Below are 23,742 nucleotides of genomic sequence, written 5' to 3' on the forward strand. Positions count from 1 at the left end.
TTTGATCACATGATGATGAAGATGCTGCAAAGTTCGTAAACTAGGAAAAATTGTTGTAAGTCACTTGTTTCAGTGTCATGTGCAGTGTAAATTAACTGCTGTGAGTGAAGGACTACCTGCCCTCATCCTTGCAAGAAGGCTGGAGGATTATAGTCAACTCATCAGTTAAAGCACCATGAGCTGACATCAAGCTCATACCCACAGGAGGGACTCTGTAAGGGTTTGCTAAAGCCTCACTATTCTTAAGCACATTTGAATTGCAATTATTTCAGACCTAAAAGATCTTCAGAACATCAGTTTACAAAAAAAAATAGTTCAAAGGGAGAGGAAAAATATTAAATTTACTAGTATCCACTATAAACAAAATCAGAAATTGCTTTCTTAAAAGTCTTTTTCCTCTTTTCCTTTTCCCTTTTGCTTTAATTTTCTATTCCTTCTACAGTGATACCTCATCTTACAAACTTAATTGGTTCCAGGACAAGGTTCTTAAGGTGAAAAGTTTGTAAGACGAAACAATGTTTCCCATAGGAATCAATGGAAAAGCGATTAATGCGTGCAAGCCCAAAATTCACCCCTTTTGCCAGCTGAAGTGCCCGTTTTTGCACTGCTGGGATTCCCCTGTGGCTCCCCTCCATGGGAAACCCCACCTCCAGACTTCTGTGTTTTTGCGATGCTGCAGGAGAATCCCAGCAGGGGAATCCCAGCATCACAAAAATTAGCGCTTCGTTAGCAACGGAAGTCCGGAGGTGGGGTTTCCCAGCGAGGGGAGCCTCAGTGAAATTGCAGCATCGCAAAAACACCGAAGTCCTCAAAACCCCACCCCTGGACCTCTGTGTTTTTGCGATGCTGCGATTTCACTGAGGCTCCCCTCGCAGGGAAACCCCACCTCCAAACTTCCGTTGCCAGCGAAGTGCCCGTTTAAACGGGCGCTTTGCTGGCAACGGAAGTCCGGAGGTGGGGCATCCCAGCGGCGGCGGTGGGTTTGTAAAAAGAGGCAAAAAAATCTTAAACCCCGGGTTTGTATCTCGAAAAGTTTGTATGATGAGGCGTTTGTAAGACGAGGTATCACTGTATTTTCTTTTTATAATTTTTTCTCTTTTTCTTTTCTCTGATTCTCTTTTGTATTATTATTTATTTATTTTGTACTAGCTTTTTTACTTTTTTCATTTTTAAAGAATTTTTAAAAAAACAAAAAACACAAACAAAACTTTCTTCTGCATTATGCTAAAAACATACTGTTGATTTGGTTTGGAGAGAAGGAAACTACTACCCACTGTAGTTTTGTGAATAACAATTTCTTTCTTGAGATATTTTACATCAACTAAACCAAAGCAAATATATCATGTGATGAATCCATATGAAATCCATATGAAAATGATACTAAGACATGCATAAATGTGAGTTGCTGCGCATGCCTATTTTGAAAACTGCTTAATTCTCTGTCTTACAACCGAAGCTTACATCTGGAATGGCCGTCATATGACATTATAAGTCTCCTCATCTCGGACCTAGCCTTCTGTTTGTCTGCCTCACTATGAGTTGATTTTAAAATGGGGAGCCATATAAGTGTTGTAAATAAATAAATATATTTCTAGAAAGTGTTTATTTGGAGGCCCCACTAATTATGCACTTTGCTCAATATAGAAGTTACATCATTAGCAGTTCTGTTCAGAGGTGCTGTGAGCTAACTGAGCTCTGAAGGAATAAAGTTTCTCCGTACTGAAGGAGCGGGTCCAGCAGTCACATGGGTTGCTCATGTCCAATCCGGTGGAACTGAGCCTAGTATTAAAAAAGCTTGCCGGATCCGCCCCTTCTCCAGAATTCGCTCAGTTCGCATATCCTGCGGTTGTATTGTGATAGCTCGTTCAACATTCTAACACCTTCCCTTCGTTTCCTTTCTTCAAAAGTAGTAAGATTTGTTTTATCATTATTATTTACTTGCACTAATAGCGCCAGCCGTTTGCGGCTCGGCTTTTTTCTTTGGAGAAGTTGCGGTTTCGTTTTCCCCCGGCGGTTTTGCCGGTTACGATCCCTGCGGCCGCTTGTGGATTCTTCTAATCCGTTGGCCTGGAGGTCCTGGTGCAAGTATTAATCTATTGAATTATTGATTATTTATTGTATACAATATATTTAAGGGCTTAAAAATACCTCCTGCGGAGTGAGACGCCTTCTAGTCTCCTGGACTTAGTCGATCGCTTTCCCTTTAAGAAATTTTACGGAGCGATTTTTTTCGGCGCGAAGGCCTTCGCGCCCTTTTTAAATCTAGGCCTCTCGTGTTGGCCTCCTGCCAGCCGCGTAGGCCTCAGTCCACCGCTTGGATCCCGGAGCGGGCCTTGGGGGTCCCAGGCTAAATTCTCCACCGGCTAAGCCTCCAACCAGAGTGCCTTGGTTTACTTAATTATAAAGTTTAGGGAGGCTGGCCCCGCTGGGTTTGGGGGCACGAACTCTGGGTTTGCCCAGATTGTCCTCAAGTTTCAGCAGCTTCGAGGCCTCGAAGCAGGATCCATTCCTCTTGGGAAGTCCTTGAAATTCTTCTCCTTATTATTCAGTTATTGGCTCAGCCTTGTCTTCTGTTAATTGTCAGACTATGGCTACTTTTCCCAAGAGAGGCACAACTAAAGGTCCCAGAGAGGCCAGGCCTACAGGCGATGAGATTACTAGTATCCCCCAGGCCTCTTCCTCCTCTTCTCCAGGGGCCCGCCCCTCGACCAAGGTCACCAGGGCCGAGAAGAGAAGGGACCTAGCCCTACAAAAAATCCATGACAAATCAGCAAAACGTTTGAAAGTGCAGGCCCAAGTGATCAGTAGTCAAGACCCCCCAGAGGCTTCTAGTCTACCTCCTTCTGGGGTCCCTGTGTTATCTCTGGATGAGCCAAACCTAGACAGACCCCAACCTAACCTATGGGGCATAGGTCCAGAGGAACCAGATATTATTGAAGATTCCCCCCAGCCAGGATCCTCCCAGGCCTTTAGGGATTCTTCTGCCTTTTCTGCTGATATTTCCAGCCTACCTCCTGAGTTCCAGTCTATTTTTGCTGTGTTGTCCAAAGCCATTGATGCCAAACTCTCCACCATCAATGAGCTTCCCTTACCTCTTCCTCCTTCTCGCTCCTCCCGCCCCTTGGGTTCTCCCCCAGCGGTCAGAGCTCCTATGCAGGATGATTCAGATTCCTCCCAGGATGAATATGAGGATATAGAGGATGATGAGGATCCTTTCCAAGGCTTATCAGATGATGAGGAATCCCAAATAAAGGTTCCTCCTCCAATTACCATTTTTCCTTCTCAATTATTCAAATCTCTCCTCCTCAAAGCTAGAATTTCTACGGGATTAGCGGCCCAGGAGAAACAAGCCTCCACTTCCACTGATCCCCCGGAGGAGAATTTACCTTACTTCACAGAGGAACAGGAGGATAACGAGGTAATTCCTATGCCTAAGTTGTTTAAAGATGCTTTACTCAAACAGTGGGAATTTCCAGCCTCTGGCCTTAACCCCTCCACCAAGGACAGAAAGTTGTACAAACTTTCCTCTTCCTATGAAGAGCTTCTATCATTTCCCAAACCGGATGAACCTGTCAAGATTCTTCACTCGGCAGCGGCTGTGCCAGGCGAGGCGGAGGAAGTCCTCCGCCCAGAGGACAAGCGCATTGAGCAAATGCTCAAAAGAGGATTCACCGCTGATTCCTGGGCCACTAAAAGCTCTGCAGCGGCTTCCTTTTTCTCCAGAGCCATGCTGCTGTGGCTTCGCCAACTTCAACAGCATATTCCTCCCGATGACTTGAGAGGTCAACAAGACTTCAACAAGGTCTTTGCAGCTGCCCAGTACGTGGCTGATGCCACCTTGCAATCTACTAGATTTTCTGCTAAGTCTATTGCAGCTTCTACTACGGCAAGAAGACTCCTATGGATTCGCCCTTGGCAAGCGGGAGTTCGCCAAAAGTGGCAGTTATCCCAGGGTCCCTTAAAGCGCGACCTTCTCTTCGGTGATCTTCTGGATCCACTCCTCACGGAAACCACGGACAAGAAGAAAGTTTTGGGTCCAACCACAAAAAAGGCTACCAAAACGCAGTCCTTTCGTCGCCCAGGGCGCCAGCAAGATCAAGCGGCTTCCTACCAGAGATCTCCAGGTCAGTATTCCCCCCGCTTTCGTTCCCAAGGTAGGAACTCCAGGGGTAGAGGGTTTCGCTTCCAAAGGGGAGCTTCCTCTAACAGGGCTTCAAAAAAACCTAGATGGTAATCTTGCCTCTATTCCCATAGGGGGTCGCCTAGCTCATTTCGCCTCTAATTGGCGTCTCACCTCCAAGGACCCTTGGGTCATTGACACTGTTCAAACAGGCCTTCTTTTAGAATTTATTTCTCCTCCCCCTAAACGTTTTATTTCCTGCCCTTCTCCCAGGTCATCCTCAGATTGTAACCGTATGGAGGAGGCCATTTCTCATCTATTGTCCATCAGAGCCATTCAACCGGTCCCTTCCGGTCAGAAGGGCCTAGGTTTTTACTCCATCCTATTTATGGTTCCAAAGTCCTCCGGAGGTTGGAGAGCTATTTTGGATTTAAAGAAACTAAATCTATTCATCAAATATAGGAAGTTTAAGATGCACTCCTTGTCTTCTATTTGACCGCCATTCACTCGGGAGATTTCATGGTCTCCTTAGACCTCACTGAGGCCTACCTTCACATTCCTATAGCCAAATGCCACAGAAAATTTTTACGTTTTGCCTTTCAAGGCAGGCATTTCCAGTATAGGGCGATGCCATTTGGCCTTTCCTCGGCCCCTCGGGTCTTTACAAAGCTCTTGGGGTCCCTGGCGGCCTATATCCGGGCGTTTCCCATCCACATTTTATGTTATCTTGATGATATTTTGATTCATGGGAACTCCCTAGAGAAAGTGAAAACAGACCTTTCTGTCACCATGTCAGTCCTTCAGGACCATGGATTTTCCATCAACTTTGATAAAAGCCACCTCCAACCTTCCACATCCATTTCTCACCTGGGATCCATTATTGATTCAGAATCCTCCCAGGTTTTTCTCTCTCCCGAGAGAAAACTCAGTATAGTGGAGTTAATTTCTAACATTTTATCTAATTCTTCAGTTTCCATAGTTACCCTATCTTCCCTTTTGGGGAAGATGGTGTCATGCATAGGCATCATTCCCTGGGCTCGCCTTCATGCTAGGGAACTCCAGTGGCTCCTGTTACCTTTTCAGAGATCAGGGCACAGCAACTCAAATCGACGCATTGTCATCCCACTGAGTGTTCGCAGATCCTTCAAGTGGTGGAAGTCTCCGGCCATGGACAGAGGATCCCCGTTCAGGTGCCCGGATCAATTTGTCATCACCACAGATGCCAGTCTATCGGGATGGGGTGCCCACGCCCAGGGGATGATAGCCCAGGGCACGTGGTCCCCGGAGGAAGCTTCCAGGCCAATCAATTGGCTAGAGTTAAGAGCCGTTTCCCTGGCTCTGAAGCATTTCTCTCCTCGCATTCCCAACCGGCACGTTCTCATTCTCACCGACAACATTGCCACGAAAAGCCATATTTGCAGACAGGGGGGCACGAGATCCAAGGCTCTCATGAGGGAGGCCCTCAAGTTGGGCCTTTGGGCGGAAAAACATCTCCAGTCGCTCCTAGCCGATCACATCTCGGGGAGTCTCAACGTCCAGGCGGATTGGCTATCCCGGGCAACGATAGACCCAGGAGAGTGGAACCTCCATCAAGACCTGTTCCATCAAATCACCCTCAGATTCGGCCTACCAATCCTGGATCTCTTCGCGACCAATGCGAATGCCCAACTCCCTCGCTTCTATTCCAGATTTCCATCCCCGGGAGCGGAAGCAATCAATGCCCTCCGGAGTCCATGGCCTCCAGGCCTACTCTACGCATTTCCTCCAATTCCAATCCTCCCGGACGTGATTCACAAGGTCCTCACCGAGAGGGCCCGAGTAATCCTAATCGCCCCTCACTGGCCCCGCCGGCCCTGGTTCGCGGATCTCCAACAGCTGTCCGTCCAGGACCCTTGGCGACTCCCCGTTTCGGGGGATATGCTGCGGCAGGGGGCCTCTTTCCATCCAGACCCGGAGTGGTTCCACCTCACCGCCTGGCTGTTATCAGGAGAGATTTAGAACTGCGTGGTCATGACCCCGATTCAGTGGAGGTCATTTTAAAGGCCAGAAGGGGTTCGACCAATCGAATCTACGACCACACGTGGTCCAAGTTTCACCAGTGGTGTCTACAGGAAGGTCTCTCCCCTCTGTGCATCCCCATACACAGAATAATTTCCTTCCTTATGCAAGGCTTCCATAAAGGACTTTCCACCAGCACCCTCCGGCGTCATCTGGCAGCCATTTCATCTGTCCTAGGGGGTCCCCGCAGACAGCCTCTCCGATCCTTCCCTGAAGTTCAGGAATTCCTCAAGGGCATAGCCAACCTCAGACCTTCCAAGGTCCACAGGTACCCATCCTGGGATTTGCCACGGGTTCTCCATTCCCTCACGCAGGCACCATACGAACCCCTAAAATCGGCGTCCCTCAGGTACCTATCCTTTAAGGTAGCATTCCTGGTGGCTATTACCTCTGCCCGACGCATTTCGGAGCTAGCTGCCCTCTCAATCAGGCAGGACCTTTGTCAATTCCATCAGGACAAGGTAGTCTTGCGACTGGACCCCACCTTCTTACCCAAGGTCAGTTCCATGTTCCACAGATCTCAGGATATTGTCCTACCTTCCTTCTGCCTCCAACGAGACCATCCCTTGGCAATTAGATGGCACACCCTGGATCTCACCAGAGCGCTGAGAATATATATCCAACGCACAGGACCTTTTCGGAGGTCAGAAGCACTTTTTGTAGCCTATCATCCCAGAGTCATGGGGGCCAAAGTGTCTTCAACAGTAATAGGCCGTTGGATCAGAGGGACTATATCTAAGGCCTATGAGTCGGCCTCCCTCTCAGTTCCAAGGAACATCACAGCGCATTCCACCAGGAGCGCAGCCACCTCGGCCGCTTGGGCGACTCAAGCCCCGTTGGAGGAGGTCTGCAAAGCAGCCACTTGGGCCTCGCCAAATTCCTTCATCAGGCACTACAAGATTGATTCTTACGCTTCAGCGGACGCTGCCTTCGGCAGAAGGGTACTCCAATCCGTTATCTCACACGATAGCAAGCTAATCCCACCCTAGGGACCATCTATTGGGTATGTCCCATGTGACTGCTGGACCCGCTCCTTCAGTACGGAGAATAGGCGTTGATTGCTTACCTGAACGCCTCTTCTCGTACGGTGAGCGGGTACAGCAGTCACTTCCCGCCCTTGTATGTGTCTTCTTTACCTTTCTATATCTTTTTTCCTCTAACAATGAGAGTTGAACACTACAGAGCTTCACAACTGAGCCTAGTCTATGGATTCGCGAATTCTGGGGAAGGGGCGGATCCGGCAAGCTTTTTTAACACTAGGCTCAGTTCCACCGGATTGGACATGAGCAACCCATGTGACTGCTGTACCCGCTCACCGTACGAGAAGAGGCGTTCAGGTAAGCAATCAACGCCTATTTCTAGCCATGTACTTGTGTGATTGCGTGTGTGCTATATAACCCACAATCTATTTCTGTATGTGCCATAGGAATATGCTTTCCATTATTAAATCTTTTTATTACTGAGTTTACTCTAATTTTTTTGTAAAATTAAGAAGTTATCTCTCTGATTTACAAAATAGTGATTTCCCAAATAATGTTTCACTGTGTATTTATTTGAAACAGTTTTAGTCAACGCTGAAGAATCAGGAAAAAAATACCATCCGACAATAAAGTGTCATTACTTCTGTTTCGCTTTTAATAGAGTAAAACGTCTGGGTTGTTTTGACCATGCTGAACGGCAGCTTGGAGAAAGGTGTCTGTATGTATTTCCGGAGAAAGTGGAGCCAGCAAAAATCACGTGTGAATGTCCAGAGAGAAACTGTGTTCTAGGAGAAGGCTCAGCGTCTAAGAAGGTATGTGCCCTGATAAACGTTAGCCGAGAATATTGAACTATTTCTGATAATTCTGCCTTGTTCATTACTTCTAACTGTTCTTGTTTGAAGAAAGAGCGTACACCCGCACCCGTAATGCAACGCGTGCATGACCACCACTGCCCGCATGCGCACCCCCCACGTGCTTTATGACCAATCTAAAAATATAGTCAAATTTCAGTAGCACATTCTTTAATCTGGACCTGTTAAACCTCATTCACCAAAGAATGCATAGCATTTTCTAAATGTGGTGGTGAAACCAAGCTTTGCCTTTTTTTCCCTTACGTTAAAATAGAGAAATACAAAAACACATCACCAAGAGAGTTAAAAGGTTTTTTAAATAATAATAATTATTATTATTATTAATTAGATTTGTATGCCGCCCCTCTCCGCAGACTCGGGGCGGCTCACAACAGTAATAATAACAATGTGACAATGTAACAAATCTAATGTTTAAAAAACATCTAAAAACAATACAACACAAGCACACCATACATAAAAGTATATAAGCCTGGGAGAGATATCTTCATTCCCCCATGCCTGGCGATACAAGTGGGTCTTAAGCAATTTACAAAAGACAAGGAGGGTGGGGGCAGTTCTGATCTCTGGGAGAAGTTGATTCCAGAGGGCCAGGGCCACCACAGAGAAGGCTCTTCCCCTGGGGCCCGCCAGATGACATTGTTCAGTCGATGGGACCCGGAGAAGGCCAACTCTGTGGAACCTTATCAGCTGCTGGAATTTGTGCAGCAGACGATGGTTCCGGAGGTATTCTGGTCCGATTCCCTGTAGGGCTTTATAGGTCATAACCAACACTTTGAATTGGACTGGAAAGTGATCGGCAGGCAATGCAAGCCACGGAGTGTTGGAGAGACGTGGGCGAATCTAGGTAACCCCACGATAGCTCTCATGGCCCCATTCTGCACAATCTGAAGTTTCCAAACATTTTTCAAAGGTAGCCCCATGTAGAGAGTGTTGCAGTTGTTGGACCTCTAGGTGATGAGGGCATGAGCGACTGAGCAATGACTCCCTGTCCAAATAAGGCTGCAACTGGTGCACCAGGCGAACCTGTGCAGACACCCTCCTCGCCACAGCCGAAAGATGATGTTCCAATGTTAGCTGTGGATCGAGGAGGATGCCCAAGTTGCGGACTCTCTCCAAGGGGGGCAATAATTCCCCCCCCCCGGGGGAATTTAGCTAAAGCTAAAGCTGAACCTTCCCTTGCATGTGTAGAGATCTAAAAAGTGGAAGACTGTGTCCGTTTTCAAAACATGGCCTTTTGGATTATATGATTAGCATTGCGCCTGAATAATTTCAAGTAATAGTATTTTTTTTTTCAAAGTAGCATTTTGTTCTGAGGAAAAGTGCAACTATAAAATACAGTATATTTCTTTAATTTATTTTTAGGGATTACAATTCATTACAATGTGAATGAAATGTTTCCAAAACTGAAATAATTTTCTAAATGTATTTTGCCTCTGTTAACAATCTTTTGCATTCAATAATGATACCAAAATGATGGTGTTTAATCTTGCAGGTGGCCTGTCCTTGTTTTGTATCCAATGCAAAGCCTGAAAAGGTATTGTAACATACACACTCGTTCTTTGACTGAAAACAGTGTTCAATATGTTTCTTCCTAAAATCCAGTTAGAGTGTCTCAGTATAAATAAATAATGTTTTCTCCCTGTAAAAAGTTAATATTTTAAACTCTTCATATTTTGAAATAAAAGTCAGTGGCATATTTTGGAATTTAGTCATAACATTATATTTGAATCTTCAGTATTTCTAAAGATTTTTTCAGTGTAACTTTTTTTAAATGATTAGTGGATTATGAAATCTAACCATTTTAATACTTTTCTGCATACTTATGTATCACACTATTTCCTTGCAATGTAAGCACCATTATGATGGTATATAGAATAGAATAGAATAGAATTTTTATTGGCCAAGTGTGATTGGACACACAAGGAATTTGTCTTGGTGCATATGCTCTCAGCGTACATAAAATAAAATATACATTTCTCAAGAATCATGTGGTACAACACTTAATGATTGTCATAGGGGTCAAATAAGCAATGAAGAAGCAATATTAATAAAAATCTTAGGATATAAGCAACAAGTTACAGTCATACAGTCAACATGGGAGGAAATGGGTGATAGGAATGATGAGAAAAACTAGTAGAATAGAAGTGCAGATTTAGTAGAAAGTCTGACAGTGTTGAGGGAATTATTTGTTTAGTAGAGTGATGGCGTTCGGAAAAAACATGTTCTTGTGTCTAGTTGTCTTGGTGTGCAGTGCTCTGTAGCGACGTTTTGAGGGTAGGAGTTGAAACAATTTGTGTCCAGGATGTGAGGGGTCAGTAAATATTTTCCCCGCCCTCTTTTTGACTCGTGCAGTATACAGGTCCTCAATGGAAGGCAGGTTGGCAGCAATTGTTTTTTCTGCAGTTCTGATTATCCTCTGAAGTCTGTGTCGGTCCTGTTGGGTTGCAGCACCAAACCAGACAGTTATAGAGGTGCAGATATGTTTATAGAACAGTGCTGGCAAACCTTTTTGGCACTGAGTACTGAAATGGGGGAATGTATCGGAAGAGCAGCCACCTAGTGCACATGTTCACACCGGGAAGATGATCTTTTGGCACCGGCCACCTGGTCTTCTGGTTTCTGGCGAGCATGTGAACATAAAGACACACTGTAAATTGGAAGATCATCTTCCTAGTGCTTGCATGTGTACCAAGCAGCTGCTTTTCTGGTTTCTGGTGATCCCGCCTGCATGAGGACCAGTTGTCCAGTATGCCCCATGTTGTCCGGCATAGCCGCCCCGAATCTTCGAAGGGGGGTGGCATACAAATTAATAAATAATAAATAATAATAATAATAATAATAATAATAATAATGCCAGAACCCAGAAGAGCAGCAGGCAATGGCTCATGTGCCCAGAGAGATGGCTCTGCGTGTCACTTCCGGCACGTGTGCCATAAGTCCACCATCACAAGTATAGGAGTATGTGTATATGTTTAAGCCATGAGTTTAGGAGCAAAGAAAAGGATACTGTATATAAATCTAGGCAGTTTTCTACAGGCACCATTCGCTTTATCATTTTAAGTTCTTGCAAGCCATCTTTCATCATGAGACTGCCCCATATCATCTTATTGCAATATTTACTGATATAAGTAAGAATTGCTGAAAAATCTAAAAACCTTTTCACTATGCAACCACATCATGGGCTCCATATCATCTCATTTTCACTAGAAAGATAATACTGTGAATCGGACATTATGTAAAAATCCACTAACAAAATTTCCATTATGGGGCAACATGAGTAGCACCTGAAGCATTGGAAGACTGTCTGTTCAATCTGTATACAATGAACAATGAACATCTTTTGCTTTAGAAGATAGATAGCAATTCTGGGTAAACAAATCATTTTCAGCTCCCAGGTAGGCAGCATTGAAAAAAATGGTGCCATATTTTACAGCCATGCATTATAACTAAAGTAATCATGATTTTGACAGTATATACAGCACCTCGTTGACAGTGTGTTGTTGCTCTGCTTTGTTTGGTCCAGATTTGTTATGTGCTTTTTCACAAGAGGTAGATATGGTCACAGTCACCACCCATATGGGTTTAAATGTAAAAACAATTGGCTCAGTTTCTTTAAGTTTCTGGGTGGGCAGACCGGGTGAACAGACCGGGCGGTAGGAAAAGCAAGTAGGATGTTTGGCTGCATAGCTAGAGGTATAACAAGCAGGAAGAGGGAGATTGTGATCCCCTTATATAGAGCGCTGGTGAGACCACATTTGGAGTACTGTGTTCAGTTCTGGAGACCTCACCTACAAAAAGATATTGACAAAATTGAACGGGTCCAAAGACGGGCTACAAGAATGGTGGAAGGTCTTAAGCATAAAACGTATCAGGAAAGACTTAATGAACTCAATCTGTATAGTCTGGAGGACAGAAGGAAAAGGGGGGACATGATCGAAACATTTAAATATGTTAAAGGGTTAAATAAGGTTCAGGAGGGAAGTGTTTTTAATAGGAAAGTGAACACAAGAACAAGGGGACACAATCTGAAGTTAGTTGGGGGAAAGATCAAAGGCAACATGAGAAAATATTATTTTACTGAAAGAGTAGTAGATCCTTGGAACAAACTTCCAGCAGACGTGGTTGGTAAATCCACAATAACTGAATTTAAACATGCCTGGGATAAACATATATCCATTGTAAGATAAAATACAGGAAATAGTATAAGGGCAGACTAGATGGACCATGAGGTCTTTTTCTGCCGTCAGTCTTCTATGTTTCTAAGTGGTGGGAAATTTTTGTTTCTTGACCTGCGCTGATTCCTCTGTAGGTAAGGAGACTCCTGAAGAAACAAATAGTGAAGATCATGTCGTGTTCCCCAGACACTCCCCAGAGCACCCTTGACCTCCCTGAAGGGGGGGAATCTGCTGCAGCAGGTGACCAACAGCCTGAACATCTTAAAGCCAACTTGAAATGTAGAGCAGAGGACTCTGTCAATGACATTATAGGCTTGCAGGACGCCAAAAGAGAGCACATCGATGAAACAAGGAAAAGCTTGTCTTGTGAAGCAGCTGGGCTGCCGTTGCAACCGGCCTTTGTACTCAAAAGGGAGGATGGCTCCTCAGACTACAATCTGCAGTCTATAGAACAGGATGCTGATGATGAAGCAGCCGATGACACAGATGACACCAGTTCCGTAACATCTTCTGCCAGCTCCACGGCCTCTTCTCAGAGCGGCAGTGGTACAGGGCGCAAAAAAAGTATCCCGCTTTCTATTAAAAACCTCAAGAGGAAACATAAGAAGAAAAAACCCAAGGTTTCCCGGGAATTTAAACCAGGTGACAGGTAAGACCAGAGCTCCTATCACCCCACCTATACATGTCACATTAACCTGATCTGATGTCTTGGTAAAACCCTGTACGTGACTTTAAATCATACCAATAATAAAAACATGTTTTATTGAGAATGTAGGAATATTTGTGTAGCCTGCAAACTACCGATACAGTTCTCAAGTTATATCATTTAAGATACTGCTTTGATATCTCTTACTAGATATCCAATTAAATTGTATACCTTCCTTAGGGAAAAAAGAGTTAAGCAAAGCATAAAAGCTTTTACCCAAAATAATCAGCTGACTTAATGTTCTTTTTGCACTAATCAAACCCCAATATATTGACATTTACCCCGCTGATGATAATTATTAAATAATAACCTTTTTGGAAAGCCAAGGCAATTTCTGGCAAGACAATTCTTGGTACCTGGCCCAATTCAAAACGTTGCTCATTTCTTTTAAAGCATTAGATACTGAAGCACCAGGATATATCAGGTAATGCTTTATCAGCTTTGAATCTGCCTGTCCTGTCTAAAAATAACAGAGTTGGAAGGGACCATGGTCTTCTAGTCCAACCCCCTGCTTAAGCAGGAGACGCTATACATTCTATACCCTATAAATCTGGAGACCCGGCTCTACCCCTTGTGAAGTATATGTGGTATAGAAAGCTGCTGTTTTTGATAACCCCCACTTTGTGGAATTCTCTGTCCCCAAAAGTACGTGGAACACCAATTCTCCCACGCATTTTGAAAACAAGTTTGACTTAGTCTTCTATAACTTGGCCTGAGCTGATTGTGAGCACCAACATAAGATATTAAAACATCACATATCCGTTTTGGAAGGATATTATTGCTTTGTAATTTTTTATACTTCCTGTTCACTATCCAGTCTGGGATGAGATAGAAATGATTCATAAATTCAGGAAAATGGCAGCTATGTAGTACAGTGATCCCCCGGTTATTGCGTCCCCGACCATTGCGAACAGGGTAATTTGCGATTTTTGAACCCGGAAGTCAAAACACCATCTGCACATGCGTGCCCTTTTTTTCTATGGGCACGCATGCGTAGATGGCGCCCGGCAGATCAGCTGCTGGGCGGCTTCCCTGGGTCTTCCCCCTCTTGCTGGCGGGAGGGCGAGCGGCGGGCATCAGCAAGGAGTTTCCCCACCGCCCACGCAAACTCCTCGCTGCCGCCCGCCCTTCGCCCGCCCACGCCGTTCATTCTCGCCGCTTCCCACCTGAGTCCTGAAGCGAATTCGCTTCAGGACTCAGGTGGAAAGCGGCGAGAGCGAGCGCTAGCGAACGGCTTGTCCGCCGCCCGCTCGCGCGTCCCGCGCCCACGCCGTTCATTCTCGCCGCTTCCCACCTGAGTCGTGAAGCGAATTCGCTTCAGGACTCAGGTGGAAAGCGGCGAGAGCGAGCGCTAGCGAACGGCTTGTCCGCCGCCCGCTCGCGCGTCCCGCGCCCACGCCGTTCATTCTCGCCGCTTCCCACCTGAGTCCTGAAGCGAATTCGCTTCAGGACTCAGCTGGAAAGCGGCGAGAGCGAGCGCTAGCGAACGGCTTGTCCGCCGCCCGCTCGCGCGTCCTGCGCCCACGCCGTTCATTCTCGCCGCTTTCCACCTGAGTCCTGAAGCTAATTCGCTTCAGGACTCAGCTGGGAAGCGCGAGCGAGCGGCGCCAGCGAACGGCTTGTCCGCCGCCTGCCTGCCCGCTAGCGAGGAGCCGAAGATTGGGGGCGGCGCGGCTGTTTTAAAACGTCGCCGCCGGCATGGGGGGCTTCCTAGCAGGCCCCCAAACCCGGGTTGGGGGTCCGGGGGGTGCTGGCAAGCCCCCCATGCTGGCGGCGACGTTTTAAAACAGCCGCGCCGCCCCCAATCTTCGGCTCCTCGCTAGCGCTGCGGAAGTAAAAACACCATCTGCACATGCGCAGATGGTGTTTTTACTTCTGCAGCGGTACTTCGCGAAAACCCGCTCGTTGCGGGGGGTCCTGGAACGGAACCCTCGCAACGAGCGGGGGATCACTGTACAACCTTTCCCAATAAAGACTATTGTAGCATAATCTCCACCATGGTGTTCTGGGAACCTATTTAATCCCTATCATTATGTTCATAGTCCAGCTTTTGCAGCCAAAAGGTTTTTCCTCTCAAAAAATGCCTTTGTATTAGTTCCAGCTTTAAAGTCAATTCTTTATGCTGTTTTAAAATGCCACCATTCTTTTTAATCTTTACCCTGACTTCCTGCTATACTTTTCCTTAGTAATTTTCCATCCTTGTTGGTAACAGGGTTGCTGTAGAGGTGGTGACCACGATGACATCAGCAGATGTGATGTGGCAGGATGGCACAGTGGAGAAAAACATTCGTTCCAACGAGCTCTTTCCTGTCCATCATTTGGACAATAATGAATTTTGCCCTGGGGATTTTGTAGTGGATAAAAGAGGTAAATTGGTGAAATGCATTCCCTCTGGATAATGTGTATATAGTAACAGTTTATACATGAATTTTTCAATCAGGATTTTTAAATTGCCAGTAGTGTCTCATACATCTTATTCTGCTGAAGTCTGGATGACTTGGTATTACAGCTTTGTAATATCAGTCAGTCTGGATAATGCTGACTAAGAATTCTGGAAGTTGTAGTTTACAACAACCTAGGGATGATCAGTGTTGTATAGCATGACAACAGCAGTTGTCATATTACAGTATTTCTGTAATTAAAATAGTATAGGTTTTTTGCCTTATACATATAAATATTATTACTACCAGCACCCCAAGTCAAGCAGATCCAGAGTTGTAGAAATAATCACAATTTGTAAAGTGCTGATTTCATGAATCAATAGTTTACAGAATAGCAATCTTTAGGACTTTTTAAAATGTCAGATTGTAGCCCTTTTCTATATTATTGGAATAGGATCTTTCATTAAGTAGAACACTGTTTTTCTGTCCAAAATTTGTCTTCAAATATATGAACAAGAACCAAAAAAAATGAACATGCTGTTTATTTTCAGTCCAGATGTTCTCTTGTAGTAATTCATCTGACTTACTGGTAGATGAAGTCTTTAGCAAAAGAAATTTTGGGAAACTGCCAATTAGCAGTTTACCACATTGAAAGTCAACAAAAACATCCAAAAATCTGAATCTTTTATAAATAATTCTACAAATTACAGTGTTCCCAGAAAACAGAAAGGTATGGTTTTTTTGTACTTACATTTTTAGGTTTCAGTGATTTCTTTCAGAGTTAAAATGTTATTTTAAGTCAGAAGTTTCGTCTCCTTCCTTCTGAAAGTATTGAATAGTAAAGTACTGAATTTAAATAGTTTAAGGACTATATTATTTTAGTGTATAAAATACTCTAAATTCTCCTTAAGGTTAGAGGCAGGTGCCATCCCTAGATGCTGTCTAGGAGATTCTGAGAACAATTATTTTATATAATTACCTGAATAATGTAATTAATTAATTATGAAAGCATATTATAAAGTTTCTGTCATGTATCTATCTGTTTGTTTGTCTATATAACTCTATAACTGTCTCTATATAACTATATAATCTATCATCGAATTTTTATAGTAAACATGCATTTTTCCCTTTGGAACCAATTTTCCTTTTAAATTTCCAATTTTAAAAAATGAACAAAACATGTTAAAAACAAGTGCATTGATTTAAATAAGGTGATTATTCATGTTTTTTCCTTTGTGCCTACATTATTTTAAAAGCCATGTTAGCAGATGGCTGCAAACAATACCTTGGAGGAACTTGGAAAACTGAGAAATCCCATGCTGCTTGGGAATGGAAATGTGAACCCATCCCTCTCTAAGCTAGAGCCGGGGCAGGCAGAGCCTCACTCCTCACAGTTGCACTCACTCTCAAGAACAAGTTTGATTAGATGTCAAACCAACCAAGCTTGGGTGTTTTTTTTTTTTATTCCTCACCGGCAATAAAGTGTAAATCAAGAAAAAACCCAGTATCTGATTCTTCTCAGAATAATGGAGAAGCAGAATTACAGTGCATCATTTTCCCTTGTTAGAATTATGTTTCTTTCTTCAATCCTAAATAGCTCAGAGTTCTCAGGACCCTGGTATGTACGGAGTGGTGCAGTCAGGCGATCATGTTGGTCGTACCTGTGTGGTGAAATGGTTCAAGCTGAGACCTAGTGGAGATGATGTGGCGGTAAGAAGTAACGGCTGTGCAATTGTTTTGTTTTGTTCTCTTCTCTTGGCCACTGGAATAAAATTTTGCTTTGCTAAATGGGTGTAAAAAAAAACATTTCCTGAGGAAAGCTTCATTTGGAAGAAAAGCAGAAAGGCGTACATAAATATGCCCAGTATTCTACTGGCTCTGTTGATATTCAGTCTGTCTCCTGAATGGATCTATGTTTGGGTTTTCACTGTTAAATTAAGCCGAGCTAAGATTTAACTACAAGAGCTAAATAAAAAAACTATCCAAATGTCAAAACATTTGGAGAGTGGGAGAGAGGATATTTAATTTGTCCAAGCTAGAAACCACACAAAGCCAGCTGGGTGACCTTGAGCCAGTCACCTTATCAACCCTAGGAAGAAAGGAAGGGCAAACCACTTCTGAAAAACCTGGCCAAGAAAACTGCAGTGACTAGTCCAGGCGTTCATCAGGAGTTAAAACTGATTCAGAGGCATAATCATCATGATCAAACTTTGTATTTAGATAACCTTCAAATGATCATAAAAATCGGTCTGGAAGAAAATGCCACTCTGAATTAATGTTTGTAGATGATGCTTATACCATAGTATACTTATAGGTTCTTACACAATACAGATCCATGTAGACATTTTCAGAATCAATACTGAGCAGTATAACATGCTATGCACAAGGCTATGTATAGTTTGTATGTCTGTGTTCAGCTGTTGAGTGTTTGAGGTGAAAAGCTTCCTCCTTGTTTTCTGATAGCTTAGTATAAACTACACATAAGCTTTATGCCCTTTTGGGGGAGGGAAATACTTGTTAGCAACAAGTAATCCCCCCACACACACAAAAAGGAGGGTACTGGCACTGTCAAATGACTTCAATGCAATTCACATTCTGAGAGGATACATTTAAAAGTGGTTACCTGTTCTTTAAAAGATCCCTAAGTATTATGAAGGTCACTACATAATAGCAATACAGTGTTCCCTTGCTTTTAGCGGGGGATGTGTTCCGAGACTGCCCACGAAAGTTGAATTTCCGCGAAGTAGAGATGCGGAAGTAAATACACTATTTTTTGGCTATGAACAGTATCACAAACCTGCCCTTAACACTTTAAACCCCTAAATTGCAATTTTCCATTCCCTTAGCAACCATTCAGATTATTACTCACCATGTTTATTTATTAAAGTTTATTAAAAAAAATATTTATTAAAGGCAGACGAAAGTTTGGCGATGGCATATGACATCATCGGGTGGGAAAAACCGTGGTATAGGGAAAACCCCCGCAAAGTATTTTTTAATTAATATTTTTGAAAAACCGTGGTATAGACTTTCTGCGAAAATCGAGGGAACACTGTACATAAGAAAAGAACACAAGGTTGAATCACAAGATTTTGAACTCTGAGACTCTGTGCATGGACCAGCCTTTATCTTTGTGTGATCATTTCCAGCTGGTTGGGGAGGAGGACGATGTAAGCGTGTATGACATTGTCGATCATCCAGACTTCCGCTTCCGCACAACTGATTTTGTAATCCGCATTGGCAATGCCGAGGATGGTGCCTCAATTGGTGAAAATGAGGTGAGTGGTGATAAACTATGTCCTTGGTACAATTTGTGAGAACCATGACCTGGAAAAAAGTGAGATGTTGGGTCAGCTATCTGCTTACAGTCTTCTGCTTTGACCTTAAAGGCTTCCTTGTTAGCCAGCCTACGCATGCCAGATGTCCTTGGTTTTCTCGCACTACTTCTGGTTAGAATACATGTTTGGCCTTGGCATGGATGATCTGAAGCCTTTGTTCACATTCTTACAGTCTTTCAATCAAATGTGAATTGGGCAGATTCTATGTCTCCTTTCTATAAAAGCTGAAAAGTTAAGAACCATAAGGCTCACATCTCAATCTCTTCATCACCACTAGATGGCGAGCTTTCCAAATCTTGTACACTAGTTGAAATTTATTTTCTTCCAAAGGGAGGCATAGTTGTGAATAGTGGAAAGGATTTTTAAAGGTATGCTCCACTGCCTTTGAGATTACTTTAGAAAGCATGCTGTATGTGATATCTTCCTAGTAGTAATTATTATGGTGGCTGTTGCAATCTTAATTCCTCTGGTTGTGCTATATTCTTGGTCCTGTTTATCATTTACCTGAAAAAGGCAATAATTATTATTATTCCATAAGTTTGAGACAAGGTTCCTGCCTGACCAGGGTTTTTATCTGCCTGTCTAGATTCCCTTTTAGGAGGCCATCTTCCTCTTGAGTCAGTGTGCCCCTCAGACTCTCAATTTCCCATCATAAATACTTTCTTCTTAAATGTCTCGAGAGTTTTTTTTCCCCTACCTGAGAAAATCATTGGTATATTGCATAGTTGAGCTATAGAAAAGGGACTTATTTCTTTAGGATACTTGAACTCAAGACGGAAATGCTTTATAGTATCCTACCCTCCCACCCACTCTTCCAGTCATGAACAAATTTGCATAGAGGAGGTATCTTTTGTAATATGGCAGTAACTGTTTTGCTATTTTTAATTAGAGAGTTAAAATTGAATGATAAAGATTAGAAATTATTTGAAAGCAACTACTGAAGGCAAAGAATTATGTGGGGTATTGTAGAATGCAGAATTATAGAGAATGAAAATTAACTATGCTTGTCAATAACCATTTTTTTGAAGCAATGTAATCACACTACAAAGATAAATCTCCATCTCAAAGATCTTATGATCTTAATGCCAGATTGTTCTAAATGTCAGATTGGGATCTGACAATAAGCATCCATTATGTAGTGTTTGTTTCAACTTTATTGAGCCAGTCTGTTTCTTTTTCCTCTGTCTACCAATTTACCCTGCGGTAATAATGGGAAGGGTAACAGACAACATCCTGTTAGAATTTGCCTTGATAATGAAAAACTCCATATGCTTTTCAATAGTTCTGCTCTTGTGTTCAAATTCTTTCAGACTTTTATAAAGATATGGCAACCCCTGGGGAAACAGAGCATTGGAGTTGAGAGGCTTTTGGCCTGATTTAGAAAGTCTTTCTTAATCTTAAAATAGACCTCTTTAACCTGGCCATTTGAATCGATGTAAGGATTATTTTCGCATTATATTTGTGTTTTTGTTACATTTAATGGCATAGCTTTAAAAATTACATTACTATTGTGTGCTCAGCTATCTTGCTCACCTTACTAGGATGCTTATTAAAAATAGGGTGTAGATTATAAAATAAATAACAGTTGCTTTTGTTTCTTTAGCCCTCCGTGGGACAGGTAGCTCGAGTGGATTTCAGCAGTAAAGTAGAAGTTGTATGGGCAGATAATTCCAGGACAATTGTTCTCCCGCAGGTAAATTGCTTCCGGTTGATGTAAGATATTAATTATTTTGTTTTTATTAAGCGGCTTCCATGTATTAGAGTTTTCTAGAATATATGAGAAATTGTTCTGTTAGTTCATTACACTAGTTCTATTGGCATCCCAGTAACATTGTGTAATAAACAACAGTTTGCTCTGATTTGCTGCCGTAATTTTTTATTTTACTAATCAAATCTTGCCTTCCCAGAAGCTTATGCTGTTATATAGTTATTTTATTCTTGTGTGGTCTGTTATTTTGAAAGGTGTTTAGTGCAGTCTTTAAGTCCTCTAATAAATATGTCTTTTAAGAAACTCCTGCATTTGTCTCAAAAACAAAATTAGTGACTAGTAATTTACTTAAAATACTGTAGTTTCAGTATAGCACAGAAGCTACTAAAACGCAAGTAAAGGGCCTGCTCTTGCTTCATAAGCCTATTAAAGAAATACTTAACATTCAAGGCTTCCTTTTCGTAAATAGAGCAGTTCCCCTTTAATTACAGTCACCAGTGCAGGAGCTGTGTCTGTGTGATACAAAGCCCTCTGGTATATCCCATCCTGCTCTTGTCACACACGATCATATCATACCATACGGAGGGACCTTCCATGAAGGCAAGCTGTCTGTGCAATTCTGCATTATAAGTCATATTGTTTAAATAAAAACATTTCTCCTGTCTCATGACTCTTTGTATTATAGAATGAATGTTCTAATCTTGTATAAACCTATATGCTGAAGGATATATGTACATTTTCTAAAAACATATTAACTTAACATTTTATCAAACTCTATTGAGCCTTGAAAGTGGGAGAGTGGGAGTATGATAGCCCGAAGAACAATACAAAGAAAATGTAGAAAAATTCCAGAAAGATCAACATTCCTTTAAAAATCAAGGGCATTAACTCCTTATGCTCTGTGGTGAAGAACTAAAGATTATTCAGATTGAGTGTCACTGACAGAACAGTGCCTGAGGAAAAGGCAACGGGAATTTTGGATTAATTCAGGGATTTCCATCTCTTAACTGTTTTATAAAACTTGCAGCTTAGTAAAAATAGCAAGAGTGAAGTTAAATAGCATAAAAATAATTCAGATAATGTTACCGCTATCTTGGGGACTTCAGTTTAAAAAGATGATCCATATTGCTCTGTGATCTGTGATCAGCACCGGTTAGCATTTTTTTCAAATAGCTACCGTGAATTCAGGATCCCCTTGATTCCACAGATAATTGCTGGTTCAGCATTCTAGATTTATGAATTGTATATGGTCTGCTTCCTAGTGAAAGTTCAGCATTTGAGGTATTCCATAAATGAAGAACTATTGTTTGTTTGTTTAAAATATTTGTTTGTTTGTTTGTTTGGTTTGTTTGTTTGTTTGTTTGTTTGTTTAAAAGGTTTATTTATTTATTTTAAAATATATAGTAACCCACCTTAAGGAACTCTGGGTTTGAAATTAATGATCCCTTTTTAAATGTAGGAAAATCAGACTGCGTTACCATGAAATAAAATGGGATTGTGTGTTTTGCCGTGTGTTGAGGCTCTTCCTCTTTTTCATTCTGCCTTCTAGCACTTATACAATATAGAATCTGAAATGGATGAAGAGACAGACCTTGATTCCATAGATGGCAGCACTAGCGGTGCTTCTTCAGATGAATGGGAGGATGAGAGTGATAGCTGGGAGACAGATAATTGCCTCATGGAAGATGACCACACAAAAATTGAGGAAGCTGAACCTGAGGAACTACCTGCGGAAGAGGTGAAAAAGGTGGAAGAGCAAGTACAAGGTGCCGTGGCAATGGCTGTGGCTGATCTAACAACAGATAAATCAGGCAAGGAAGGAACCCCAAAGAGTTTCCGAGAGTTGAAGGAAGCCATCAAGATCTTGGAAAGCTTGAAGAATATGACGGTTGAACAACTGCTGACAGGCTACCCCACCTCTCCCACAGTTGAGCCAGAAAAGCCTACTCGGGAAAAGAAGTTTCTAGATGATATAAAGAAGCTCCAGGAGAATCTGAAGAAAACCCTGGACAACGTAGCTATTGTGGAGGAAGAAAAGATGGAGGCAATGGCAGAGGCGGAGAAGAAAGAAGAGAGAGAAGTTCAGACACAGACACCAGTGGCATCGGAATGGCCCAGCGAAACCCCCGTGCTTTGCCAGCAGAGTGGAGGCAAGCCTGGCGTTACCTTCACCAGTGCCAAGGGGGAAGTCTTCTCCGTGTTAGAATGTGCTCCAGGTCAGTTTTAAAAGGGAGGCTGAGAATAGATAGCAGTGGTTCTCAACCTATCTAATGCCACGACCCCTTAATACAGTTCCCCATGCCATGGTGACCCTCACCCATAAGTCTAGTGCCAGTTCTCCCAACAGAGCTTTAAGCTGATTGGCAGGAAGGTCAGAGGGACACTCCCACTGTAAACGCCTGATTGGTCGGATTGTAAAAATATGTTCGAAGGCGCCAGAATAGAAGTTTTAGTTCCAAACACCATGGGAAATTTGTCTTTTCCCATGATCTTAGGCGACCCCTGTGAAATGGTCATTCAACCCGCAAAGGGGCCCCGGCTCCCAGGTTGAGAATCACTGCCTTAGGGCATTTATTTATTTATCTCTTGATTGATTGATTGATTGATCGATTCCTTGCTTGCTTGCATTTATATGTCGCTCACTCCAAAATGGACTCTAAACAAACATTCTAATAATATTGCATTCTATTAGCTCCACTCAGCATATCTAGCTTGTCAGGGAAATTGAAGCCCAACAATTTCTGAAAAGCCATACATTCGTAATTCTATTTTTGGGGGACTGGTGTTTGAAAGTAAGTTATAGTGGTCCCCCTTTCTAAACATATGAGCCAGGTGTAAAATATAACATTAAGTACATATCTGGACTTTTATTCTTAACACACACACACACACCTCAAATTTCTCTCTATATTTCTCCTCTTTTTACTTTACCTAGTCTTGTATGAAGTCAGTAGTGACTTGCAGTCAGTTCAACAATCTTCGATAAAATTAGTGACCCCTGTTCTGGCTAGATAATGTATTTTAATACAAGTATCATTTGAGTGCTTTGGTAATATTTGTTAATAATTACCTTATTTGTTAATAACTTTAGTCCTGTTTTACAGTTTCAAGAATAGCATGGAGTTATTTTTGTCTATTTTACTAACACTATTATTTAAATAAGTTTCTAGCAAATGTTAGGAGCAAAGGAGAATGAAAAATTCGGTAATCTGCTGCCCCAATTTATTTATTTATTGCCCCATTAGATAGCCATGCCTTTAAGAAAATGGAGTTTCAGCCTCCAGAAGCCAAGAAGTTTTTCAGCACAGTGAGGAAAGAAATGGCTTTATTAGCAACTTCATTGCCAGATGGTATCATGGTCAAAACATTTGAAGACAGAATGGTAAGTCACATAAACCTTTGTA

General features: G+C 42.7%; 1 protein-coding gene across 2 annotated transcripts in view; it reads left to right on the plus strand.

Moving 5' to 3' along the window:
* Positions 1-23,742, plus strand: part of UBE2O (ubiquitin conjugating enzyme E2 O) — a 93,307-nt gene that overhangs the window by 62,384 nt on the left and 7,181 nt on the right. For both annotated transcript variants that reach the window (XM_070739879.1, XM_070739880.1), the window contains exons 8-16: positions 7,820-7,970; positions 9,523-9,564; positions 12,340-12,854; positions 15,124-15,278; positions 16,890-17,002; positions 18,442-18,570; positions 20,234-20,323; positions 21,888-22,554; positions 23,584-23,720. In XM_070739879.1, coding sequence (XP_070595980.1) covers positions 7,820-7,970; positions 9,523-9,564; positions 12,340-12,854; positions 15,124-15,278; positions 16,890-17,002; positions 18,442-18,570; positions 20,234-20,323; positions 21,888-22,554; positions 23,584-23,720 — 1,999 coding nt within the window. The remainder of the gene's footprint in view (positions 1-7,819; positions 7,971-9,522; positions 9,565-12,339; positions 12,855-15,123; positions 15,279-16,889; positions 17,003-18,441; positions 18,571-20,233; positions 20,324-21,887; positions 22,555-23,583; positions 23,721-23,742) is intronic.

This window comes from Erythrolamprus reginae, chromosome 2 (genome assembly GCF_031021105.1).
Source record: "Erythrolamprus reginae isolate rEryReg1 chromosome 2, rEryReg1.hap1, whole genome shotgun sequence".
Classification (NCBI taxonomy): Eukaryota; Metazoa; Chordata; class Lepidosauria; order Squamata; family Dipsadidae; genus Erythrolamprus; species Erythrolamprus reginae.